The sequence below is a fragment of the Equus przewalskii genome, chromosome 23 (genome assembly GCF_037783145.1).
Source record: "Equus przewalskii isolate Varuska chromosome 23, EquPr2, whole genome shotgun sequence".
Classification (NCBI taxonomy): Eukaryota; Metazoa; Chordata; class Mammalia; order Perissodactyla; family Equidae; genus Equus; species Equus przewalskii.
This window is the reverse complement of record NC_091853.1, coordinates 1,745,978-1,772,795: the sequence shown is the minus strand read 5'-3', so window position 1 is coordinate 1,772,795 and position 26,818 is coordinate 1,745,978. Positions and strand designations below refer to the sequence as shown.

The window sequence follows — 26,818 nt, the reverse complement described above, 5'->3', positions numbered from 1 at the left end:
AGAACGGAGAGGGAAGTTTACGAGGCCTTCAGACCCCTGAGGATCTCACAAGCTTCCTCTAGTCATTGGTCCAGTCCCTCCCTCCCTCCGGAGACGGAGTCAGAAGCTCTGCAGTCCTGCGATGGGGAGGCACCCGTGTCAGTAGCTCTGCCCTGCCTTGGAAGGAACTGAAGCCTGTGAGCACGTCCCCTGCCAGGCTCTGCTCATGAGATCACAGGGCCTGGGTCATATCATCCCCTACGAATCTGCACTTGGCCTTCAGGGATCCCCTGGCTCTTTTGCTGAGCTCCACCAACCATGTGCTGTCCGGAAGCAGCCACAGCTGCCAGGGAAAATCCTTTGTGGGACTTCCCTGCAGGGCCACTGAAGAGCCGCACGTGTCGGCCTGAACTTCACACAGGCAGAGCGGACCAGTGGTGGCCCAGAGCCCAGGGGCATCGAGGCAGCAGCTGGTTCCTGGGGCCCAGAATCCAAACCCACTGGGCTTAAGTGACCCATAGGCATGAGACCCAAATGGCACACATGAAGCCACTTAGGCCTGATGCAAGCAAACCCCCAGCACCCTCCCCTGGGTCTTTAGAGGGTGCTGGCTTTTCCGGAGAAGCAGCACAGAGGATGGCACACTCCAGGACTCAGCCTTCCCACTTCTGCCTTGCCGGGTCCTTAGTCAGAGTAGGCACAGAGGACGTGCAGGCTCCAGAAAGATGGGCAGGAAGGATTTCTGGGGTTATTTGGGGCCAAGCATAACACTGTCTTCATGCTTCAAAGCAGAGTGGGGTTCTCCCTCCTCCCTCCCCTCATGGGGCGACTTTACTGCATTCCTCCTTCCTCCCCCAGCCTACGCCCTCCAGGCTGGCTGGGTCATGCAACTCTAGTTGGGGTGGGCGCAGGGGCCTGGAGATACTGCAGGCGAAAGACTAAATTTGCGAGCAGTTTGCCCAAATCTGAATGCCTTACCAGGGCACCAGTCTAGCTTCTTGACAAATGAGGGAATGCTCAAAACCACCCATAGCAGTGCTCAAGCCCAACATCTGGGACACAGCCTTGGTCTTCAACAGTGGTGGAGGGTGGGGGAAGGAGTAAGCACTTAGATGGTGGATTTGAGGTGACAAAAAAAGACAGAACTTTTTCCTCCCCAGGTTCCAGGTCCCTCATACAGCTCGCCAAATGCCAGGGGCAGAACAGAAGGAATGGGAAGGCAAGCCCTCCCAGCAGGAGCCATCTTCCTTAGGCTTTCCCCGAAATTAGGGCCCATTTAAGGGAAAGGCAGGGCTCAGGAAGTGACCAGTCCTGCCTCCATTTCCCAACACTCCTCCTCCCAGATTCCCACCCAGGGCCTGCTGGCTGCCAAGCACAGACAGCGAGAGCCTCCCCTGCCTCACAGCCACAGCCCAGGGAGAGCCACTCAGAAACAGAAAGGAAGGCCACCTTTATTCCACTTCTGGAAGGTGCAGGCCTTTATCTCCTCGGGGCTCTGGACGTCCAGGCCTATGCTAATTGGCACGTTGCTGCTGGCACCGGCTGGCTGCATGTCCAGAACCTGGTGGTGCCTCAGAGGGAGAGGAGGAAAAGGGTCCCGGGACATTGACACCTGGCATCGACCACCCATTCTCTCAACCACAGGCTCAGTCAGACCAAGAGGAGAAGGAGCATCAGGCTCTGCAATGCCTGGGCTGGGCGTGGTGACCCTCAGAGACCACAGAAGAGAGGAAAGGGCTTAGTCCAACGAGAAACACCTTAGGAGGAAGGAAGACTACATTAGGTAGTTTGACCCAGCACCCTGGGGAAACCCCAGGAGCCCTCCCCTTCTGTTCCCTGAGGAGCAGAGCCCCGTAAAGCAGAGGGGATAGGGGAGGTGCCTGTCAGAGCCTCTTCTCCCCACAGCCTGGCCAGGTTCAGCTACAGGCCAGGAGGCGGAGGAGCTGTAGCTGAGCCTGCATCAGATACAAGGTCAGCCCAGCAGTGGGTCCTGACAGCGATGGCCTGGTGTCCCAGGTCCTGCTATGCTGCCTCCGCAGAAAGGCAGTGGAAGGTAATGCTGGTGACATCTCCCAGCTGTCGGCCAGGAGGGAGGTAGGCTGATAAGGTGGGACCAGAAATCTTCCTGTGTTGGGTCCCACAGTGCAGGCAGGAGAGCAGTGTTTGAACGATTCTAATGCTTCAGGATGCCCCACGCACCCCACAGAGCTCAGACGCCAGGAGTCGATGGGACCCTACTTAACCTGTAATGAAAGGCACAAGTTAGCTTCTCCCACTAGGCAGAGAAGCCTGCAAATCCCATGCCAGGCCCGACACAATCAACTTACAGGAGCACCGAGCCTTTCATGTCCTCAGCTCTCCTCTTGTAGTGTCTTTGTCCCCCACCCACAACTCCCCACTTCTCACCCCTGACTGCATGTTAGAATCACCTGGGAAGCTTAAAAACGTCCCCAAACCCAGGCCGCATCTAGAGTCTCTGGGCACAAGACCCAGCCGTCTGCACTTTGAAGAGCTGCCCCCATGAGCCCAGTGCAGCCACGGGTAGGAGGAGGGGAGAAGGAATTCAGATGGACTCCTTGGGCTCTTTGGCTACAGCTCTGAATAGGGAAGTGAAAATTCGCTGAAAGAAAGTTTTGAGCTATCTGTAAATAGACTGCATATCACAGCAAGAAAAATTTATGTCGGCACTAAAATTAGAACTTCCTGCCCATGAGGGCTGTTTTGGAGAGGCTTTCCAAGAAGCTGTCAAATCGTCTCTTCATGGGTATTTAAGAAGATGGATTCTCTCCTCACTGGAATGGGAGATGGAAGAGATGCCTCCTCAACCCAAGGGCTCTCTGGAACTCGGGACAGCCACCAGCTCTGCTCCCGGCTTCCCTCCCTCCTGGCCCCAATTCTCCGCCCCAGACTGGGTGGCCTCTGGGGAACACCTGCGCCCTCTCCTCCCAGCACACCGCATGGCTCAGCCTGTTTAGCCCCTACGTCACGTCAACACCACGAGGGAGGAATCATTATTCCCATTTCAGGGGAGGGAACTGAAGCTCAGAGCTGAAGACGCTCCCAGGGTCACAGCCCTGCTCAGGAGCAGAGTCAGGAGTTCAGTACCCTTGGAAGCTCTGCCAGCTCTTCCCACCAGGACCCCGGCTCCCAAACAGGCACGTGACAGAGGTGAGCGTGCTGGGGGATGCGGGACGTGCGTGCAGGCATGGTAGTGCATATGTCTGTAAGCAGGCCAGCTGACCTTCCTCGCACGGCCATCCTTGATTGTGAGATTGTGTCCTTCCTTCTCTTTGGTGTTAAAATGTGCTTTGTGAAGTGGCACTACTCGATGGCGGGGTGCTTTTCCTTTTCAAATGTGTTTATTTGGTTATATGAGAAGTTGGTCACTCTGTTCTTCTCCAGTTTTCTTTTGTGAATTTTACTGGTGCATAAAATCTGTGGCTCTGAGCCCTGCTGCCCTCCCTTGGTGCCCTCTCCAGGGCCCCTCAGCCCCTGAGAAGGGGATCAAATGAGGGGATGTGCAGAGTCTCTCCCACTGGACTTGCAGAGCATCTGCATGAGGGGTCGGAGCCGGCCAGGCCCTGGGGCAGTTAACTGAGCTGTGTGCTGCAGTTTCCTGGTGGGTGACGAGGAGATGGTTGGCAAGATGCAAGGAGTCGGTGGGGCGTCAGGCAGAGTCCACATTCATGGACAGTCACAAATCCACGTGCCTCTGAGCCTCTGCCTCTGACTGCACTGAGAGTGGTGTGAGCATCAGGGTCAAACAGATTCTCTTTTTGTACACCCAGCAATTGCTAAAAATTAGATGAAATTTTCATCTCAGACTGCACTCTATCCCCAACACTCCAGTGGAAGCCTGCACCTTGAGAGGATGGAGACTCATCCGTGGACAAGGCTGGAGCTCCGTGACCGGAAAACGACACCCATCCTCAAACGTGCTGGCAGGCACAGGAACCCTGCGCCCCAGGCAAGGGCAGTGTGAGGACCAGCCCTCCCCAGCATGCTGCGGGAGCTCCTTACCCTTCGATGATGCGGTTGTTGTCCTGGAGGTCAAATGCCAGCAGCTTCATCTCCTCGTAGAGCTCCTGCATGCTGTGGGAGGCCGGCAAGAGGGGCGGCTGCGGCTGAGGCTGAAGTTGTTCTCCCCAGACCCTGCCCAGACCCTGCCCGAGGCCCACCCTCCAGCCTCCCTTTACTCCTGCTGCCCAGGCCTGGCAGGAGGCAAAAGCCCTGGGGCTCCAAGTCAGCCCCCAACCGCTTTGCACCACCCCTTCCTCATGCGCGCACACACGCCCCTCTCTCTTGGCACTTACTGGAGAACGAGGTCCTTCAGCGCAGGGCTGGGATAAGGAGCTGTGGGGGGTGGGGAGGCCTGAGCCCCCTTTGTTCTGTCCTGGAGGAGCTGCTGAGACAGCCGGTCAAGGAGCTGAAGGGAACCACACTTAAGTCAGAAGGGACGAGCCTGCAGGACTGTGTCTTTGTGGGGGAGACGTGAGGAAGGGTCAGAAAGGGGGACGGCCCCCAGCCCACACCGCAGAGGACCCAGAGTGCTCCAGCCTCTCCCGTGAGCCCCTCCTTCCATCCTGGGGCACAACCGGCACAACCACCTTCACTGCCTGTGCTTGGATCCATTGTCCAGACTGCCACGTCCTCCCCACTGTCTAAACCTCACTCCAGTGACACCCTGTGGGGGTGGCCGGCACCAGGCTCCGAAGGATTGGAGCTGCTGTGCCCTGCACTGGGCACGGGGAAGGGCCTGGTGGCTGTCTCTGGGAAGCAGCCCTTCTCTGTCCCTGTTCTCAGAGCTGCCTGTGTCTTGGCATCTTCTCAGGGAGCAGATCAGAAGACCAAGGAGAGGACACCTCGCCTCTCAGGAGGAACGTGGAGCCCCCCAGGCTGCGTGGGGCGCGAGGAAGATGTCCCAGCATTGTGGAGGCTCTGCCCTTGCAGTGACCTTCAGCCTGAGATCACCAGGAAGTGCCTTCTCCTCTTTCTCGTCCCCACCTCAGGGCACATTTGCAGGTACAGACCCCCAAACCCACACCAAAGCACTTGGATTTGGTCAAGGGTAGCTCTGCCCAGAGGCAGGGGACTGGCCCGAATGCCCCCAGGGTGCCTGACTGACCCGGCCCTCAGCTGCCCCAGGCCCCCTGAGGCTCTCGCACCTTGCTGAGGCTCTCCTGGGCTCCCTGGGCTTCGGTGTTACAGGCGGCCACGGAGCAGCCGACCAGGCGCAGGTGGTTCCTGGTCTCGTGCACCACCCTCGAGAGAGCAGATCAAAAATCAGAGCCAGGGGGCCGGCCCCGTGGCCGAGTGGTTAAGTTTGCATGCTCCGCTGTGGTGGCCCAGGGTTTCACTGGTTCGAGTCCTGGGCGCAGACATGGCACCGCTCATCAAGCCATGCTGAGGCGGCGTCCCTCATGCCACAGCTGGAAGGACCCGCAACTAAAAATACACAGCTATGTACTGGGGGGTTTTGGGGAGAAAAAGAAAAAAAATCTTAAAAAAAAAAATCAGAGCCGGGCTTCCTCACCCTTACCAGGGCCCCTCCAGCTGTCGCTCAGGTCACCACACAGACACGGAAGAGAGGCCTTCCAGACGACAGAGGCTGGAGCTGAAGGGTCACAGGCATTTGCCTCCCTCACTGCCTCCGCCCCTCCAGGCGTGCCCTCGACTCTCACCTGTCCCCCATAAGAGCTAATAAGCACGTCTGATGGGGCTGGTGAGGGTCCCGTCAGACTACAGTGGGAGCTGCGCGCACGCCTGTGGCTGTGGCCAGGCAGCCGCACTGGTTAGGATGAGCCCGGGGCCAGTGAGGCTCCAGAGAGGCAGGACAGCCCACTGGGGCACTTACTATGGGAAGTGCCCACACTCCTGGTTCCACAGCAAATCAAGGTCAAGACTTTCATGGATTCTCTTCTCTCTCTAAGTGGAGGGAGTGAGCAAGAACATTTTCCCTGTTGCACAAAACCAGTGTCCCAGAAAACAAGACCCAGGGCAGGTGACCCAGTAGTTGACTCTCAACCCTGACTACACACTGGAGTCGCCTGGAGGCACTTTTAAACCACTGATATCCAAGCCGACTGCAGGCCCACTAAGTCAGAATTGGGGGCGGGTTGGGGGTGGGGGAGCCAGGCATTGGTGTTCTAATGGGTGGGTGGGTGCCTGGGTCTCAGCCCCATAACAAGCCTACAGGTCACACGGGCCTGGGAGCCGGCCCCACCTGGGAAGCTGCCCCCTCTCAGCAGGAGCCAGCACTGTGCAGCTGCAGGAGGGGCTGCCTGCGGGGGTAGGGTCCAAAGCCCCCGCAGGGGCAGTGTGAGGGTTCTGGGAAAGGGCCTCTGCCTGCCCCTGCTTCCCTGACCCCTTGTCATCAAACCAGAGGGACCTCGTGTTCTGCCCGAGAGGCGGCTCCCCAGCGCGACCAGCAGGGATGGTGGAAAGGACGCAGGTTTTGGAGGCAGTGTGACCCACACGCTAGCCCTGGGGCTGCTACTTACTAGCTGTGTGATATTGAGGAAGCAACCTGAACCTCAGTTTCCTCATCCTTGAAATGGGGTGATAGTATCTACTGCATAGCGAGAGATTACGGGGTTATAAGCTCACATGTAGAAATCACCAAGCAGACTGCCTGGTCTACCCAGGGCCACAAAACCACCCATTCCTCTGCCTCGGTCCCTTTACTGCCTCTTCCTGTCTGTCAGCACTCTGCATGGCCCGGGCATCTGAGCCTGCAAGGGCCAGACCCGGAGGGGCCCCGGGGTCCCTGAGCTCAGGAGGGAGGGCCAGACTGTTACCTCATGTGCTTGCCGTGTGTGACCAGAGATGTCTGATACTTCTGTACACACTCCTCCTGGAACACTTGCAGGAGCCTTTTAGCTAAATGGCTAAAATTCACCCTGAAAAGAAGGGAAACCGAGGCAGAAAATTAAGCAGCCAGAGCCCCCTGAGCACAAGGCTCACACCCCTAGGTGTCCATCAGCTAAGTGCCTGGCCCTGGTCCACAGCAGGGCCGCCTTGGCAGAGGAGGAGGAGGCGATGCTCGCACATGGGCATCGCAGAGAGCAGAGGGCAGCCCATGGAACAGAGAGAGGTGGGGGAAGGACAGGGGACCTCAGAACACAGACTCTCCAGCTCGGTCCCAGAGGGAGGGAGGGAGCAGCGGTTATGGGAAGTGTGTGTGCATGTGTGCACAGGCTCAGATGTAGAACTTGGGGAGTGAGGCCCCAGTAAGCATTGAAATCAAGGAGGGCCTCCTGGAAGATGAGTGTCCAGGAAGCAGGAGCAGAGTGACGCCCAAAGGAAAGCTCAGCAGAGGTCCATCGCAAGAAGTGGTAAGTGGTAACTCAGTGAGGACAGTCGGGGAAAGGAATCCTATGACAATCTTGTTCACCCCAGGAGTGAGTCCAGTTACATCAAGACTGCCTCTGAGAAACCTCCCGCCAACTCAGCCAGCTCTCCCAGCACAGACGAGCCACCCGGCATGGGCTCAGGGCCCTCTCCACTTCTCAGGAGGCACAGAGAACCTCTCTGCCCTGCTGACGCCCACCCTCCTGCCCTCCCACCTGCGAGGGGACAAGCCACTCACTTATCCAGCTTGTGAATCTGCTCCTCATTGTAGCCGAGCCCTGAGGGAAACAGACAGGAACATGTCACCTGTTCATCAGTCAACCAAATGGAATGCCACAAGGGTCGGGGGTCACCTACAAAGATGAGGACAACCCCACCAGGGCCCTGCTCCCAGGAGCTCCCAGCCCAGTGGAGGGAGCAGGGACAGGAGTGGAACAAGCACCCAGGACACTGCATCAGGATGAGGCAACGCCTACAGAAGCAGCAGAGTTCCCACAGGGTCCTGGGGCAGGCGAACCCATAGTGTTAGCGTGGAGGGAAGGGTTCCTGGGGAATGCTTCTGGTGGGAAGGGTAGATGAGATGGGTCTTGAAGGGTGCTTGGTCAGCCCCAGCCCCTTGTCCACACCCCTCCCAGAGTGACTGATGCCTACGGCCTGTGGCCCCACCCGTGAACATTCAACCTGCAGTCAGAGCTGGTTCTGCAGCAAGTGGCTGGAGAAGCCAGGCCAGCGCCTTCTGCCACCTTTTCCAGGAGGGCTGAAAGGGCTGAAGTCTTCTGGGCCTTGGCCGCCTCCTGAGGCTCACTGCCCTGGAGATGCTGCCCCTCCTGGGCTCTGAGGGAAAGGGCGTGTTGCCTTGCTGCCCTGCCCCACTGCCCTCAGAGCAGGACCCCTTCCCAGGCCCTCTCCTGGGCTGTGCTCTCGGCCAGCTGAGCACTTGTGCAGTCCGAGCTCCAAGTCCCAGCCCTGGTTCCTCATGGGGGTGCTGTTGGCCAGGATCCCCCTCATGAGTCGGTTTCCTCGCTGGCGTATGTGACATACAGGATGGGGTGAGGGTAGAGATGGTCTGAAAATTCCTGAGCATTCTGAGAACAGCACCTTTCCGCACCCAGGTGTTAGCAGGCAGGAGCTATTCCTCCTGGTTCATTTCTAGTTTCAATAAAGGACTCTTGAAGACTGATAGAAACGAAACTCTGAGGCTATAATATGGGGTGGTTAAAGCAGCCAGCCCCAGATTGCTCGGGCTGCTTCACCTTCGGGGTCTCTGCTTCCTCAGCTCTCAGACAGGGAGGGTACCGGCGCCTCGAGTTTTTGTGAGCACTAAATAAATGAAGACCGTGCACGGCCCCAGGACAGCACCGGCACAGCTGTGGGAGGTGCTCAGAAGGTACTGGCAACAGGATTGCGGAATTCCAGCGAGGGGCAGAAAGCTGCTCCAAGGCTCCGCTGAAACCACAGCCAAGGTGGCCAGGCTCGGTTTCCCCGCCTCGGTGCTGCCCTCCACCTTCCCAGGCCAGACCCTGAGGCAGGACTGAAGCTCCCAAGGAGAGAAGACTATCTTCCAGATCCGTGTGTCCAATGTGGTGGCGCCCAGACACAGGTGGCTGCTGAGCACCTGCAATGTGGCCAGTGCGACCAAGGAACTGAATTTTTATTTAATTTAATTATCTTAAAACTGAAGCAGTGTAAAAAAATATTTTCCCATTAAACACAGCTTTATTGTTTTGGTAAAACTACATACTTTGTTAAAAAATCAGCTTCCGGATAGAGTTGTACCATATGTGTAAAATATACACGGGGTTGTGAAGGCTTAGCACAAAAAGAGAATCTAAAATATCTCTTCAATAATTGTGTTTATGTTGATTACCTGCTGAAATGACAATTTGGATATATTGGGTTGAATAAAATTTATTATTATAATTAATTTTACCTGTTTCTTTCTACTTTTTGAATTTTGGCTACTAGAGAACTTAAAATTACCTGTGCTGGCATGTATTTCTATGGGACAGTGCTTCACAGATAATCTAAGGATAGAGGAGAACTTGGCAATCAAGCTCAAGACCCTCAGTCTACACACTAGAAACTGCCTCGGGGGGCCGGCCCGGTGGCGCAGGGTTAAGTGCGCACATTCCGCTTCACTTGCCCAGGGTTTGCCGGTTCAGATCCCAGGTACGGACATGGCAGTGCTTGGCAAGCCGTGCTGTGGTAGGTGTCCCACATACAAACTAGAGGAAGATGGGCATGGATGTTAGCTCAGGGCTAATCTTCCTCAAAAAAAAAAAAAAAAGAAAAAGAAAAAAAGAAAGAAAAAAAAAGGAAGAAAAAAAAGAAAGAAATAAGAAAAAAGAAACTGCTTGGGGCATGGGTGAGATAGACGATTCTTGACCGTTTGGGCCCAGACCCCAAGAGTCACCTGGGGCCTCCCTGGGCTCCCCCAAGCCCTGGCCCACTCCCGCCTCACGATGGCAGTCACCTGGGGCAAGCAGCACCCTGTCTTTGAGCCTGTAAATGAGCTGCCCCTGCCCACGGGGTCTTCGTGAGGATTACGATAAGGCAGCAAAGTGCCTGCCAGTGACGCTAACTAGTATTTCCCCAGATCCTCCTTTCTGGAAAACCTGACTATTTCAGTGAGACAAAGACAAAATGGACAGGGAAACATTCATTAAACTGTAAAGTGCCCTGCAAAGGTGAAGTGTCTCTTTCAAGGGCCACCTCTTCCATAGTACCCATGCTCCAGCCCGCTGCGCCCCCACCCATGTCATGTAAGCCCCCCACGTGGCAACAGGCACAGGTGTCAAGGCTTCACGTCCCTCACGGGTCCCTGCTGCACCCTGGCTCCACATGGCACCGTCCACATAGTGGGAGTACTGACAAATAACTGGATAACGAGAGAAAAGGAAGGGAGAAGGGAGGGAGGGGAGAGCACCAGGAGTATTTCGCTCTCCCCACGGCTCACCTGGCCTCACCCGGGATTTCTTGAACTGTTTGTAGATAAGGTACATCTTGTCCAGACAGCACTGAATCTTCTGGGTGCTGTGGGCAGGAGACAGAGAGCAGGTGATGGGAGCATCAGACAGCACGGAGCCGAGGGTGAGGGAGGGGATGGGATGGCAGTGGGAGGAGGGGAGGAGCTGTCTCCCTGAAGAAGGAGCCTCAGTGCCAGTTTGGGGGGCCAGTCTGGGAGTGGGGGTGACTCTCCTGTCTCTAAGCTTGTTTGAGGCAACTTGGAGCCAGCCAGCCCTCCCTCATTCTCATGTTTATTCTCTCTCTCTCAGCCAGGAAGGACAGGTGACAGGAGAGTGACCTGTGCTGCACAAGAAGGCTTGAGGACAGACTCCGGGAAGAAGTCTTGGGCCCTGAAACATAAGGGACCAGTGGTGACAGCTGGGGATGGGAGTGGAGCAGAAATTTCTCTTCTGGTCGCCTGGAAAAGGTGAAAGTAGTGACTTCTTAGTACATCCAATGCCTGGCGCATAGAAGGAACTCAAGCCATGAATCAAAAACCTGTGTTTAAAACAAGAACAAATCAAAGGTCCTTGGAGGCAGGGGAGTTGGGGTGATGACCTCTCAAGGACCCCCTGCCTGGGGTTCAAGGTTGTTGTTTCTTGCTTCCCCTTTCCAGGCTGGATACAAACACTTTGTTTGAGGGTTGGGGGTGTGGGGGTTCTTCCTCGCCCTCAGGCTCCTTCAGCTCCACTTCCTCCCTGCAGCTCCTTCCAGTGACCCCGTCTCAGCCCTTTCTGGAGCTGGACTCTGGGCAGACTCCAGGCTTGCTGCCAGGCTCTGCCCTCCTAAGAACACGGGGTGGACGGGACCTCAGATCCAGCCTTTACCCAAAGGCTCCGGGCAGATGTTCTGAATTCAGAATTCTCTTCTGATTTTGGAAAGGTCATTCAGAATGCATACACTGTATTGTGGCACATGCCGGCAGGGTCTGGGCAGTGCCCCCATCAGATACACTCACTCTTCAGAGAATGGCAAGAATATTCACCTAAATGGGATCCGTGAGGATTAGAGAGAGCCTCATGTCAGTTTAGGTCAGGTTTTGCAACCAAAACAATTAAGAAAAAACCCTGCAGTTTTCAGAGCTTTTTGAATTTGGAAACGAGAACCTGGGGTTATGGATGCGTATGGGCACTGAGGGCAGCAGGTCCCGAGCCGCGCATGCGGCAGGCTGTGGGGTGGGTGGGCCTTTTCTGTTTGTTAGAAGGGAGAACAGGGGTTGACGGCTGTAAATCCCTGGGGTCGGCGAGGACAGAGGCTCTGGACACCTGACAGCCATCATCTCTCATTTACTAACTGTGACTCAGGGCAAGTGAACCTCCCTGAAGGAGCTCTCTCACCTACAGAGGGGGCATGAGAGCAGCACTGTTACTGTTTCGAGGGCCAGGTGAGATGACATAAGTAGGAGGACCTATCCGAGGGTCTGACGCAGAGCGGGCGTTCAGAAGAGAAAGGGAACTAAATTATTCTTTTATTTAGAACTACTGCACCTGCTGAGGTGTGTAATTCACTCTCTAAACCCCTAGATGGGGGCAGGACCCCAGATCCTCTTCGCCCTCTGGCCAGTATCAGGGGAGGTCTTGTGCATTCCCAGATCCCCCACCTCTACCTCCATACCCCAGGATTCTTGCTGGGAGAAAGCAGGCTGATTCCTCAAAAAGGCTGCTGGGCCTTTTGAGCTGTATGTCCCCGCCCCCACCTCTACCCCACCAAGAAGGAAAATCCCACAGACCTTCTGTCTTCATGTACCTGATCCCGATTCTTCACCAGCTCAGAGCTCAGGCTGCTCAGGCTCATCTGGGTCTCTGTGATATTGTGGGAACACCTGGAGAGGACCCCAGCCAGCTGGAGGACAAAAAGGACCACATGGGGTCCTCAGCTCGAGGCTCTGATAGGCACCCTGGCTGGACCCTGACCCCCAGCTCTGCTCCTGACAGCACCCCCACCCCATCCCCTAGTCGCACTCACAGTCCGCAGCTGGGACCTCAGTTCTGTGGCCCTCTTCAATTCCTGGATTTCAGGCGTCCCAGCCCCATTGCTGAACCTCAAGGGAAGGACAGAAAGAGGACCATTTGGGCATTCAGGAGGCAGAGAGTTCTGTGACCGCACGTTGGACACAGCACCTTTGGGACAGCCTTGCTGGCTGCGGGGTGCCTGGGGAGTTTTGTGGTTGGGAGAGAAGGACCAACTTGAAGAGGCCCCTTACACCAAAGTTGTGACATTGCAGAGCTTTCAAAGAAGAGAGATTGAAATAGATTGAGACAACTCGAATCTTTGAAAACTCATGAGCCCACGATGCAAGGCAGCTATTTATTTTCCTTACTAGGAAAATTTCTAACTAAAGGAAAAGAGTAAAGTTCCTTTCCAGTAGAAACTCTATTTCATGATACCAAGAGCTTATCGATGAGGGAAAAGCTGTATTTTCTAGAATACTAGCCAATCATGTGCTAGGACTGAGAATATTCGCATCCTGCTGCCCCCAGTAAAACTGTTCCCTCGGGCACGGTGTTAAAATCAACGATGACTGCTTAAGGCGTGGACACTTGTGTGGTGCCAAAGTAACACCACGCTGATTCTTTCACGAGGAGAACGTAAGTGGACAACAGAGCAGTCAGGCTGTCCACACCCGATGGCGGGTGGATATGAAGTGTTCCCACGTCACCTAGGATGGATCTGGCCAAAAATGTTGAACTTGAATCCACCCAGCCTTTAGAACTCTCAGTTTATAGGAAATCCAGGAAAGAAGAACAAGGCAAATGACATCCAGAGGAAGCACAGATGAGTCCAGAAGGTGGGACAATGGGTGTTTTCCCTCGAAGAAGCTAATGTCATTATGAATGGGCGGTGTGGGGTCTGTCTAATTAAAATAGATTTAAGGGACATAAGAACAAGACGCAAAGTGTGGTCTTGGAGTGGATCCTGGTTTGGATGAAAGCAGCTAGACAAGAAAATTTGGAGGATAACTACGGAAATTTGAATATGGATAGGTACCAGATGAGATGAAGTGTATTGACACAAGCGGGGAGAGCTCCTAGGTTACCGTATGAGTGACAACCTATATCTCTGCATGGTAGGACATGGTATTTTTATTTCATTTTTGCTCATCTGTATTTTCCAACTTACTACAATTAGCATATACTGTTTTTATAACAATAACAATTAGGCAAAAAGAATCCTGTGTGTTTTGGCTTGGGAATGGAGGGGAGGGGAAGAAAGAGGAGCGGAGAGAATTAGGAATAAAGAGGAAGCCCTGTAAAGGCCAGGACGCTGCCTGCCTTGCTCACCATTGTCTCCGTATATAGCAAAGTGCTTAGAACACACGATTGTCAAATGAATTATTGAATGCAGGAATGGATTTTAGGGCTTGGACTACTTGGTGGCAGAAGAGGATGAGGCTGGACCGGGAGTCAGGAGGGGTGGTTTGAGGGCTAGTCCTAGCTGCCACACTTGCTCTCTGCATGATCTTGGGTTAGCTGCTTCGCCCTCCAAGCCTCAGGTTCTTCATCTATATAATGGGGAGATCAGCCTCCTTCGTGCTACCTAATAAGGTGTTGGTGGGGATCAAATGGGACCTCAGAAAGGAAGGGCTTGATTAGAGAACACATTTGTAGAAAAACAGTTTTTGGTGGTGGGGTGGGGGAAGCACCAGTATTTCCTGAGCCAGTCCTGGCTGCCTGAACAGTGCCTCCGGATGGCAGCAGCTGCCAAGGAGTACCAGGGAGCTTCGGGACAAAGGCAAGGACACTCTGCCAAGGGAGCCCGTCTTGAGAAGCCTGAGGCAGGAGGGCACTGTGGGAGAGGCAAGTAACAATGGCGGCCACATGGTACCAGGTGCTTGGGCTCCTCCAAACGTGAAATCCAGCTCATCAAAATACCTCAGATTCTACTGGGCGAGGAGCTAGTGGCTTCAGACCTTAGAAGAATGTGCAGGTCTGAGGATGTTCAGAAAAGAAGGGGATTGCAAACGTTGGAGCTGGGAGGCCTCAGAAGTCATCTAATCCTCTCATTTTGCAAATGAGGAAATCGAGGCCCAGGTAGGGAAAGGTGACAGCGGCCTGAGGTCAACAATGAGTCAGTGACAAGCTTGGACCCGGCCCGCTGCCTGTTTGCTCAGTACTCTTTCTCTTCTCCATTCTCCTCCCTGGTTGGAGGCTGGAGTATGCTTCAAAGCTAGCGTTTGCCTGGCCCGGTGCTCTCCCGACACGCCATATCTCAGCGGAGGTCTTAGAGCCAGAATGGGGAAGACAGTGGTCAGCAAGGGCCAGGACTCCAGAGCTGGGCCTAGCCTGTCACTCCTGCACACTCGTCAGTCCAGGGCCAGTGGGCAAACGCCCAAATGCTTCCTCTGCACATTTCTTTCCTGCTCGAGGACCCACAATAGATCTCCACTGCTCATTTTACTGGCGTCTAACCTCCCTACTGCACCCTCCAAGACCTCCAGGTATTCTCCCCTCCCTTTTCCTCCATCCCTCTCCAACTTCACTCCAGCAGCGTGGCTTCAGCACAGCTCACCAGCCCCTCCCCATCCCCCGACCACAGCCCCTTTCTGTCTCTGTGAAGACCTTCAAACAGAGGCGTTCTCTCACAGTCCGCCCTTAAAAGCTGCATGTCTCTCAGGAAGATCTCTGTGGCTGCCTCCACTCATCTCTAGGCTCCCTCTACCCAGCGGTCCTGGTGCCTGCACATGCCTGGGAAGGGGCATCTCCTCCAGCGGAGTGTGGGCCCTCTGCATGCCTGGGGCCACATCCATTACTGGAAGCCCCTTCTGTGCCCTGGATGGAGCTCTGCTCGGAGGACCAGCGCTGCCCACTCTGCTGCCCCTCACCTCTTCCCCTCTCATCTCTGCCCCTGCCCCTCATCTCTGCGCCACCCCTCATCTCTGTCACTGCTCATCTCTGTCACCGTTTGAACTCCATCCCTGTCATCCAGAGACACTCCTGTCTCTCCTCCCTGCACTGTCACCACCCCATCCGCCCCATCGTCAGCACTGCTGCACCAAGCCCCAGGAGGAAAGCAAGACCGCAGTGAGCCAGCCGCTGCTCAGAAACTCCCAGCACCTGCCTGAGGACAAGGGCCGGGGGATGTGAGGGATGGGGACCTCAGGCATGTTTGTCACAATCTTCGCTCTTCTGTCACCACCTGTCTCCTCACACTGGGAAAGGCTCCAGCCACCATCAGCTTCCCTGGGCCACAGAGCCCCCGTCGCCACCTGTACCATGGCGCCCACCTTCCAAGATTCAGGGGCCTGTGCCCTCTTCTCCATAGTGCTCTGGCCAAAGCAGTCTACCCTGCATCTCATCTCCAGACCTTCCAGCTGGGTTTCCTCCTCCCAGTCTCTCCCTTTTTCCAACCCATCACCCCTAATTAGCCCAAGTCACAGGAGGGAGGGCACGGAGTTCCAAGGGTTGGGACAGGGAATCCTAAGAAGCGAGGACAGTTTAAGACCCAGAGGAAGCAAGAGGAGGAGCATGGAGGATGAGACCCCTGGATCTGGGGGTCCAGGGGACCAGGCGTGGGTGTGAGTGCTTCTCTAGAGTCCCGCGCCAGGGCCTGGTGCAGGATGAGCAGTCTGACTCTTCAGAGAAGGGGTCTGGTGGGACAGAGCCCTTTCCCGGGGCAGGAAGGCTGCCTTGGTCCCTGGAAAGGCAGTGCCCCCACGGGCCACTTCCCCTGAGGAGAGGCTAGGAGAGGGAGGTAGGTCATGCAGCATCCGGCGGGGTGGGGGATGAGGGCCAGGGTGGGAGTGCCCTCCCTATTCCAGCATGGCAGGAAGTCAGGGCATTGCTGGAAATACTGGGGTGAGGAACAGACAGAGAACGATGGGCTGAGGGGTCTGGCAGCCTCATGCCAGCTGCAGCACCCGCCCCCTGCCCCGCCCCCAGGCAGGACACCCACCTGTCGGTGCCCAGGCTGCTGCTGAGGAAGAGGAGGGCCATCCTCGTGACCTCCAGTGTCCGCCTGCACGTGGCCTGGAGGATCTCCCTGCCGAGGGGAGGTCAAGTCAGAGTCGCCTGCTTCCAGGGGACCAAGGGCACTGTGCCCACGGCAGGGCCCCACAGCAGTGTGGAAGGAGTCTGGGCTGCCTGTCCTGTCTGCCCACCCGGCCCTCGGGGTACTCACACAAACCAGTGCAGCCCCCGAAGCATGAGCTCCTGCCCAGCCAGCAGGGCCTGCGCCAGCCGCAGGGCCTGGTAGCCTGCGCCCAACACGCCCTGAAACACACAGGTTGGCGGGGTCAGGTCCTGCACCCCTACTCCTGCACCATCAGCCGCCCCCCCCCCCCCCCCCCCCCCCCCCGCCACCTGGCGGCCCCTCTCACCTTGGCCGTGTTGTAATCTGCCTGCAGGTCCACTTTGGGAACAAACTTGGGGATGTCCAGAGCCGCTGCAGATAAAGACCCTGTCTGAGGGGGCTGCCTAGATGACCCTGGACGAGCTCTGAGCTCATCTTTCCTATTCCCAGCTCACACTCCCGGCTCACCACCTATCTTCCGCCTCAAGCTTCCCAACTCGCCTAAAGCCCCACCCTCCTCGCCTTAGACCGCGTGCTGTGCTTCTGAACCTCTGCAGGCCCTCACCGCCCCCTTGTGTCCGCTTTGGAGAAAGACAGCCTCATTTAGAACAGACCGTCCCATCTCAACAGCCAGAAGATGAGCTAAAACCACCCTCGCCCCAGGGTTTCAGTGTGAATACCCCCGCCCAGCCTTGGAGACCCTGAGAAGGAAGATGGAATGGCATCATCAAATGAGAAAGAATGATATTTTTGCTAGAATGTGGAGGACAAAGCCTTGGACCCCTGATTACCGTCCCTTCTCACTAACAGCCTGGGCCCCTGCTTCTTCCAGCTCAGCCTCTCTGACGCTTCCCCACCAATTGCAGAGACTATGGGGAGCATAAATCCAGATCTCCCTGCTTCCATGGGAGTTTCTTCCACAGCTCTGTGGACGCTGTGAAGCCCAGGGAGGTCAAGCCATCAGCCCGAGTCACATGGCATATCAGAGGCATACGCAGAATTAGAGACCAGATCTGCCTTCTGCACGCTGTGGGCCCAAAAGACACCCACAAAGAAAATTACCCAATCTCTGCACGGTACACCCCGCCTCTTAGAGGAGAATACGAGGAGGAGAGACGATCCAGCCTGTGTGGCCCTACTTACGGTCCCTGAAGGCCAGTCCCTTGGGGGTCTCGCTGGCCATGCTGAACAGGGTCAGGGGGCTGCTTGCCGTCGTGTGGGCAATGTGCTGTGCTGACAGGTTGGGCTCGAGGACACAGAGGTGACCCTCAAAGAGGTACTCCTGGTGCTGGGGGGCCACATTGGTCTGCTCATACACAGCCTCCAGAAAGATGGCTATCCTAGACACCAGGGGCAGCAAGAGGAAGGGGGAGGACAGGAAGTGTCACCAGCAGGATACGGGGTCGGGGACCCAAACCCCTGCTAAGACTTCATCCGTGGAGAGGGCTCAGCTTTTCAGAGGGAGGGACTGGGTGATTTTCTCTCTAATCAAGAGTGGAGAGACACAGGGTAGAGCTCACGTATTGTAGTGGATGGGAACAGAACCCAGGAGTCCCCATATCCAGCCTCTGCCTTGCACCTCTGCCTGCCCCATTCCTGTTAAAATACACCTAGTCCCATAAATGGCTCCAGGAATAAAGGGTTCTATGAGCAATAAAGTTGAGAGATGCACTGCCAACCGTCCCCCCACCTTCCGGAGATTCAAGGTGCACGCTAGCATTGTAAAGTTTGCTGAATCTCTGAAGTCCAGCCGCGAGGAAGCCCCTTTAACTTCGTGGAACTAGGAGTTTTCCAAACTAAGATTGGACCCAGAAGCTCCCATATCTAAACAGCCCACAGAAGGCCGTCTAGGAGATGCCCTTCTGCTTGGGGCGGAGAAGGCTCCGCGCCTCTATTGCTCGTGCCCACTCACGTGTTGTGGCCATGGATGTAGACGTGGTGCAGGACCGCCTCGGACAGGGAGAAGACGTGCACAATGACTCGCTGCAGGATGTCGCTGGTCTCCGCAAAGAACTGGTCGAAGCCCCAGCACTTGGCCTGCTCCACCTCCAGGATGTTGGCCAGGATGGGCACCAGCTGGCTCTGCAGCCCCCTAGCCCCCCGACATGGAGATGGTCAGGGGCCGGGGCCCAGACTTGTCCTCCTTGAGTGGGGAATGGGGGCATTCCCTGAGAACGTCCTGAAGAGCTAGGACTAAAGTGGTAGGGCGGGGTGGGATGAGGAGAAGGGCTGGAAGGGTCTTCCAGCATCTGGACAGAAAACCTGAGGCCAGAAAGGGAAAGTGGCAGACCCAAGCCAACTACATGTTGGAGGCCCCGCTGGACCAGGCCTCAGAGGTAGGTCTTGACTCTCAGCAGAGAGGATACCAGCCCAGACTCAGGTCTGTGTTTGCCCTACTCAAGGGTCCACTCACGATGACAGCCGGCAGGTGATGGGGAGGCTGTAGCTCCACTCCAAAGGCCCGTTTTCCCGCCTCTGGGTGCCTGCAATGGCCCCGGCTGGCTTCTCTGTGGTTATCCGGTACCTGGGGTGAGGCAGGACCAGGTCAGCAGGACCCCCAGCCCGTCACACTTCAAGGGATGACAAACTCAGCATGGAGGGTTCAGAGTACTGGTTTAAGTCTCCCAGCCACTCTGAGGTAGCCTGAAAAATGGAATTTGAGAGTGCTGGCTCTCAGCCAACAAGACCAGCTTGCCTTGGTGCTCCCCAGTGAGGCTCTCTGCTCCTTCCTCTACCTGCTCACCACACATCCACAGCCGGCTGCCTCCACATAGCCTCCCGTCCCCTTCGCTATTCAAACCGTCCTCTCCCTTGAAAGCCCAGCCTGCCCTGACGGCCCCAGCCATGTCTGTTGCATGCCCTTTCCCTGATGTCATACAGGTTCCACAGGGCTTGGCCCCTGAGCTGATGGTGGGGCTTTGACCCTCTTGTGAATTCACCTTAAATCTCTTGCTCTGAGTGGTACACTCAGGGGGGCTGCCACTATCTCCAGCTACTTCTGTGTCAGACAGCAGGAAACTGGAAGGACTTTGGACCTGGGACCTGGAGGCTGGGTTCCTGCCCCACCTTTGCCCCTGGCTGGCTCTGCAACCTTGGGTAAGTCTCTTTTGGAGTCTCGGTTGAGATGTGGTGAGCACCAATGCACGGAGGGCTAACGTGAAGCAGTGAACTAAGATAAGGGATCATGATCAGTTTCCCATCAGCCGGGGGCACGGCTCAGCTAGTCTGGTTGACTGAAACCGAGGATCTAACAGGAGCCTGCGTGGGGGGTGGACCAAGGAGGACCACAGAGCTCGAGGAGGAAGAGGAGACACAGCAGGGGCCAGCGAGGGAAGGCCCAGGGCCCGTCCACCCTCATACCCTGCTCCGTGGCCCACCGTACATGATCTCTTTGTTTCGCCGTGGCCCACCGAAGGGGACAAAGGGCAGGCTGCCGGTGGCTGCGTGGTACAGGGTCACCCCAATGCTCCAGAGATCCACAGCCACCCCGAACGCCTTCTGCTGGGGCTTGCGAAGCACTGCCCGCTCATACATGTCAGGGTGCTGCGGTGAGAGAATCAGAGAGCAGCCATGAGGGGCGGGGGAGTCGGGGTGGGGCGAGGGCCTGAGTCCTCACCCAACAGACCCCCTTCCACTGCCTTCCGGTGAAAACAGAACCAGCAGAACACACCTCCTTTGGCATCTCAAAAGTGAGTGTGGCATTTACTTATTCAGAGCATTTCTATCTGCCCAGCCTCTGCCCTGGGGAAGGTGGTGACCGGTGGTGTTCCAGCCTCCACGAGGGTCAGATCCAGGAGTCAGTGCACAGCGAGGCCTGGGCAGGGGCCTGGGCAGGGTGGCCCGGCAGGCTGCAGTATGGCCTTTTCCATCTTAGAGGACAGAATGCGCTCTCCTGGTTGGGGTGTGGGGGGTGAGATATAACCAAGCTGGATGCAGGGGGATTGGACAGAGCCCCTCTGAGGAGCACCGGGAAAGTCACAGGTGAGGGGACCAGCTGCAGGGGAGGCCCTCAGCTTGAGCAGCAGGTCCCCAACACCCCACTCACCAGGTACTCCTCAGTCCCATAGACCGAGATGAACTTCTCATCGTCGTCCAGCTCGCGGGCGGCCCCGAAGTCCGTCAGCTTGTAGATGCTCTGCCCCTCCTCCCCCAGGAGGCGCATGATGTTCCCGGGCTTGATGTCACGGTGGACGATGCCGTTCTCCCGCAGGTGGTTCATGCCAGCCACTGGGGAGAGGAGGGCAGCTCGAGGCCTGGCCAGGGACAGCCTGGGGGGTGGGGCTCTTCTTGGGGGAAGGCCGTCCCTGGGTCCACATAGACAGAGTCTCCATGGGCTGACAGGGCCACAAGGAAAGCAGAAGAGAGATGGGCACAGGGCCAACGAGGGGCCAGGACAGTGGGTATCGGGGTTCCATCAGGGTTCTCTAGAAACCGAGAGGCGTGGTGGCCCTACCTCCTGAGGATGGCACTCTCCTCTCCCCCATCTTCTTCTTATTACTATTATTTTAAAGATTGGCACCTGAGCTAACATCTGTTGCCAATCTTCTTTTTTTCTTCTTCTCCCCACAGCCCCCCAGCACATGGTTGTATATTCTAGTTATGAGGGCCTCTGGTTGTGGCATGTGGGATGCCGCCTCAGCATGGCCTGATGAGCGGTGCCATGTCCGTGCCCAGGATCCGACCCAGTGAAACCCTGGGCCCCCAAAGCGGAGTGCACGAACCCAACCACTCGGCCATGGGGCCAGCCCCTCCCCATCTTATTACTTTTTATGATTTAAAATTGTGGTAAAGTATACATAAAATTTACCATTTTAACCTTTTTTAAGTGTATGTTAAATACATTAACATTGCTGTGCAACCATCATTACCATCCATCTCCAGAACTTTGTCAACTTCCCTAACAGAAACTCTGCACCTAATAAACAATCACTGCCCAGCCCCCTCCCCAGCCCCTGGTGTCTGCCCGTCTAGGGTCTGTCTCTGTGGATTTGCCTCTCCAGGTCCCTCATCTCAGCGGAATCAGACAGCATTGGTCCTGGGGTGCCTGGCTTATTTCACTCAGCATAATGTCTTCCATCCACGTTCATCCATATTGTCGCGTGTGTCAGAATCGCCTTCCTTTTTTAAGGCTGAGTACTAGTCCACTATGCGTATACACCACGTTTTGTGTATCCACTCATCTGTCCGTGACACTTGGGTTGTTTTCACCTTATACTAGGCTATTTGAATAATGCTGCAATGAACACGGGTGTGCAACCTATTTAAAGTTTTAAATTGGAGTTTTAAACTGCCAATAGCAGGATTAGCAGGAAGCAGAGAGTGCCCCAGGTCTGTGACTGGACAGCCTCTTAGGGTCTGAAAGCTCTTCTGTGTTTGGATACTTGTTTCAGAAATGCCACGCCCCTCTGGGACTTTGCCTTCTGCTGCCGACCACTGAAGGCCAGGCCGGGTCTGGTCTGAGGCGGGGAGGGGGCGCCCGGGGGGGTCTGGGAGGGGCTCACCCACACAGCGCAGCACCACCAGGAACTCGTCCTCCGGCAGCCCGAAGGCGTTCTCGGGGCTCTCAAGCACGCTCAGCAGGCTCCCACTGGAGCAGTACTCCATCACCAGCACCTTCTGCCGGCTGCCCCCCTGTGCGTGGGACAGAGAGGCTTGAGGAGGAGGGTACTTCCCCTCCTCTTCCTCAGGAGGGAGTGGCTCAGCCAAGAGCCAAAAAGCCCCTATTCTCTTAAGTCCCAGCTTCCATCCTGGCCTTCCCTCCTTGGCCTCACACTGATCCCACACACCTGAGCCCAAGGTCACCTCTTCCATGAAGCCCCCTTGGATTGGGCCCTACTTCCTGTCCTGACTGTCCCAGGCCCTGCCCCCACCCCCTGGCATTCTTTACTCCACTCTGTGGGTGGCTGTTCTGGCTGACCTGCTGATGAGCATGTGACCAAGTCTCTATTATTCTGTGGCCTGATTCTTCCCAGCCTGTGGGCGTCAAGGACAAGACCTTTCTCCTCTGGCCCAGCCCTGGACCCACCGTCTCCTCCACCGCGAAGAGCTTGACGATGTTCTGGTGGTTCAGCTTCCGCAGGACCTCGAACTCCCTCACCTGCACCTCGCGGGGTCGCATGTAGCTGGCAGTGTTGAAGACCTTCACAGCAACCAGCTCCCCGGATTTCTGCCACAGGGGACAACACAAGTGCCGCCCTTGCCCTGGGAGCACACCCCCTCCCAGGCCTCTGTTCAGCCTCTCCCCTGAGCCTAGCAGAGCAGAGACGGCCTGAGTGGGGATGGGGGCTCCCACCCTCATCTCCTGCCCCTCCTCAGAGGGTACGCAACCGGTCCAGCACGGCTTGGTGACAAGGGCTTGGCACACGTGATACCCTGCAGGGGATGGTTTGTCGTTACTATTACTATGGTTATTGACAATGACAACAACAGCAGCTAACGCTCCCTGGTGTTAGGAGCAGAGCTGGGATGGGAACTGTCCGGCTTCAGCTCTTAAGTACAAGATAGCGCAGGATGTCTCATATTCCATACGGCTCTGCAGTAAGAGCAAAGGCAGGACAAAGCCAATCAACCCCCTTCCCGCCTCCGCTCCTCCTAGATGTGCTGCCTCCGCCCCTGGGGCCAGCTTTGGCCTCATCTCTTTCTCTCTAGTCCCAAACGTGCCTGACCGAAGCATCATCCCAAGCAGCTCCCACACCTCTGCTCAAACCCACAGTGTCCTGCTGCCCAGACTGTGCAGGACAAAGCCCAGAGGCCTCTGCCCAGCCACATACCACCCTCAAGGCCCCCTGGGGGCTGAGTGGACCAAGAACTTCTAGGCGTGAGGGGGCCAGGGATGGGCTGGGTGGCTTGGCCAGGGCTGTGCCCCACCTTGTTTCGGGCCTTGTACACACTGGCGGTGGCCCCCTGCCCCAGCAGGTCGTCGGTGTGCCACAGGTAATTGACGGTGCTCTGCATCTCCTGCCCCTGGCTGGCTGGCCACCTTGTGCCTAGAAAAAGAACATACTGGGGTCCAGGATTCCATCCCTGAGCATGGTGGCCTGATCGGTAGCTGTGCCCAAGACCATCCCATGAAGGGCTCCATGTGGCCATTCCAGAGGCAAGGGGGCAGAGGAAATGTGAAGTACAGAAAGGGTAATTAACTTCCCCAAAAAGAAGCCCAGCCATCGAGCCCTCAGCCCCCAGCCTGCGCCTGTCCCACCACAGGACATTCTACCTGTCCTCACTCCCCAGGTCCCCACCTCCCCCTCCCCAGACAGGCCATTCTGCAGAGACAAACCCTTTTCTCTGTGACCTCTCGCAGGCACTGAGAATTCTGAGTTTTTGGCATCCAAGCCTGGGATTGTCCCAGGAAGCAGAAACAGTGTTTGGAGGAAGGGCCCCAGGTCAGGCAGTGTCAACCACACCACCACAAATCTCCAGGATTGCAACATGAGCCTGGAACCCCTCCCTACCCTCTTGCCTGGCCCACCACTTCCTGCTGCTGTGAGCTGACATGGCCAGCGTGGCCTGGTCAGTGAGGGGAACAGGGCTGCTGCAGAGTGTGCGTGCGTGTGCATGAGAGTGTGCGTGGGGGGGTGGGCAGGAGACCATCAAATCCAAGGGCTCAGGAGCTGTGGGGAGGATGGGAAACCCCTCTACAACTCTGTTCCCATCTTGGCATCCGTCCTCTTCAAAGGCCAGTTCCTCTAAAGCAACTGGTCCAGAGAGCATAGCTGCAGAAGTTAAACTCAGTGCTTCTCTGAAAAGCAGCGCCAGGACAGGTCTTTATGGGACAACTGCGAGGAGCATGAGAGGGCCCCCCCCTAAATACTCTCAGGTAAGGCTGGACTCGACAGGGCTTCTTTCCCTTCTAACATCTCCTGGGTTCTCAACCCTGTGGTCACCAGGCCTAGAATCCTCCAGTTCCTTAGCTTTGAGCCTTAAAAGTGCAAATCTTGAGAATATCAATTCCCTGAGTCAGGGACACTTTAAGAGATCAGTGGTCAATTCCTAGTTTCAGAAAGTATATTGGTGTTTGCATTTTACAGAAGCAACTGAGGCTCTGAGAGACTCTGAAGACAGCGGAACAGCTCAGCGTCAATGAGCTGGTCAGGTTTCCCTCCTGAGGCTGAGGAGGGATCTGCCTGCAGGCCTGGGCTGTGAGGCTGGGCAGAGCACACTGAAATGAAGGCCAAGGGCCCAGCCCGGGCAGCAGATATCACTACCTTCAAAATCCCCCCGCCCCGCAGCTGGTGCTCAGCATGGGCCCTGGTACTGGAGCAGAGCACGGGGAAGACACCGGGGAACGGGCCGTGTAGCGCAAAGGGCACAGCCCTGGCCTGTGGCCTGCTCTGGGTTCTGCTCCTGGCCCTGCCAGGGCTCTGCCTGGATCCAACTGGTGGCACATCTGGTCAGCTCTGTGGCCCCCAGCACAGTGCCTGGTGCACCTGATGCCATCCCTCAGTGGCGGTTGGATGAATGAGGGTTGGTGGTGCAGCCTGTGAGCCAGCTGCTCCACCCACCACCTCCTCTCCCTCTCCGTCCTCCTCCTCTTCCTTCTCCTCCTCCTCCGGGCTCTACTGTGACCAAAAGCACTTACCTCACGCTCTGAGCAGCCCAGGATCAGGCAAAGACTCTCCCTGACGAGTATGTGTTATGCTTTCTGTCTGCGGCAAGTCCAGGAGCTGAGCTACACCGGAAAGAGGAGGGCGGATGAGAGGCCCCCCTCGGTGCTGTGCCTCCATCAAAGGCCACCGGCCCCAGCCCTTTAACCCTTTCCTGTTTGTCACCCTCCCCCACAGGACTGGGGGTTTCCAGCCCTATTCCCCAGCTGCTCCAGGAGATTTTCCTCATCACTCCCACTCTCCCAGGACTTGGGCCCAGGAGAAGGACCCAGGAGAGGGGAGGACAGGCACCAGAAGCCAGGCAGAAGGAAAGTATGGAGGCGGACGCTGGACGCTGGCTGCGGGCGTTGGGAAGCAGAGCTGGGAGGCGAGCGTGGTAGGCGGGTGCAGCTCTCCTCTATGTGCGGCCCTCCCTGCCTCTCATTGGCCTCCAGGCAGTGCTCTGCAAGGGTGCCCACTGGAGATGGGACACAGAGTCCCCGGCGGGGCGACCAGCAGCCAGAGAGAGACACAAGGAGGGGACATGGGGCCGGGAGAGCCACTGCCCACACGCCTGCACCCCAGCACTCGGCTGCCCTACTTCAGGCTCCCCCAGTCCCCCTCCCCCACGACTCTGCACACTCACCCCATCTCGGCTGTGGGGCATGCAGGCTTGTAGGACTGGGTGGCACCCCCAGAGCTTTCAAGACTCGCTGTCATTCATGGGCAGTGCTCATAGCATCCTGGTGGCCACAGGCCCTGGGAACCCGAAGACTGGGCAAGTTGAAGTGGCTGTGTGCCACCCCAGGAGCTGGGAAGAGCCAGCCGAGGGTTTCCTCTCTGCCTCTCGGCGGCGCGGACACTCTGCGGCTCAGCAGCGCTCAGCTCTCTCACACTTCCTGATTTCGTTCTTTCTCTCTCTCTCCCTTAAAGAGACAGAGGCGGCTGGGTGGCCACCACCACCCCAGCAGGAAGGAGAAAGAGGATGCTCTGAGTTCCCAAGTGGAGGTGATGGGACCAGAGTCTGAGCCACAAAGAGGCCAGGAACTGAGGCTGGATGGCTGTGATGGGCCACTCACTGGGTGCTCTTTCAGCATCTGGAGCAGGGAAGTTCAGGGCTTGGCCTAGAGTCAACAGAGCAGGTTGGGCAAGTTAACCAAGCGGGAGCTGCCTGGGAAGACCGAGTTCCCACACCCAGTAGCCCCAGGGAGGTCCAGGACCTACGCCTAGCCACTCCTAGGAGAAATTGGGTCTGACACATCTTCCTAGGGAGTCCACAGACACCCAAGAGCAAGCACTGGAACCCAGGTTATGCCCTCCAGTGTGACCTTGAGCACAGCACACAACCCCTCCTGGGCAGTTTTCCATCCAAGGCATGAGGATAGTAACATTTGCTCCATTGGTTGTGTGCATGACGTGGAACAATGTATTTGGAAATGCTTGAGAAACTGGAAAGCTCTCTACAGACAGGCGTTGGAAGCATTGAGGCCCACACACCTTCAGTAATTTGCCTGTGATCTTCAGAGACTGCTGGGGCTGGAACCCAGGTGTACCAGCCTCCCAGTCAGGACTCAGTACCCCAGATCAAATTTCCTCGGAGGCTGGAGAGGTCTGTCCTGCTCTGGTCAGCTCCGAGATGGCAGGTGGATAAGAAATGGTTAAAACCAGGAAATTCCATGTTTCTGTAGAATGTTGGAGGGACTTTCCCATGGCCACACCTGGTGGTTTCCTCTGCCAGCCCCACCCCTAGCACAGGGCCCCAGAACAGGAGCCCAGCTGAGAGCTGCCTGGAGCTCAGACAGGTAGACCTGCTGATAAGTCCACGGCCCGGAGGCCCTGCCCGGAGGTGCTGCCCTGCCCATTCTCACGGCTGACCTGACCGGAGAGCCGGC

General features: G+C 56.6%; 1 protein-coding gene across 19 annotated transcripts; it reads right to left on the bottom strand.

Moving 5' to 3' along the window:
- Window positions 1-1,414: 1,414 nt before the first annotated feature.
- On the bottom strand, window positions 1,415-26,075 carry IKBKE (inhibitor of nuclear factor kappa B kinase subunit epsilon). 19 transcript variants are annotated; one of them, XR_011532076.1, is made up of 23 exons: window positions 25,573-26,052; window positions 24,923-25,012; window positions 23,212-23,330; window positions 22,370-22,510; window positions 21,846-21,975; window positions 20,390-20,571; window positions 19,727-19,887; window positions 18,758-18,868; window positions 18,257-18,436; window positions 17,488-17,684; window positions 16,652-16,716; window positions 16,453-16,544; window positions 16,228-16,314; window positions 12,301-12,376; window positions 12,065-12,177; window positions 10,286-10,362; window positions 7,568-7,607; window positions 6,777-6,878; window positions 5,834-5,904; window positions 5,145-5,241; window positions 4,293-4,405; window positions 4,000-4,071; window positions 1,415-2,222 (listed from the first exon to the last, which is right to left on the bottom strand). XR_011532076.1 is itself a non-coding variant. In XM_070591138.1 (22 exons), exons 3-22 carry the CDS (start codon window positions 23,296-23,298, stop codon window positions 2,189-2,191), a joined length of 2,157 nt encoding a protein of 718 aa, XP_070447239.1. In that variant the 5' UTR covers window positions 23,299-23,330; window positions 24,923-25,012; window positions 25,573-26,066; the 3' UTR covers window positions 1,415-2,188. The 19 variants fall into 19 exon arrangements, 14 of the variants coding, with proteins under 14 accessions (XP_070447239.1, XP_070447240.1, XP_070447237.1 ...); XR_011532077.1 differs by having other exon boundaries at window positions 12,301-12,370; XR_011532073.1 differs by having other exon boundaries at window positions 22,370-22,876; window positions 25,573-26,025.
- Window positions 26,076-26,818: the final 743 nt, after the last annotated feature.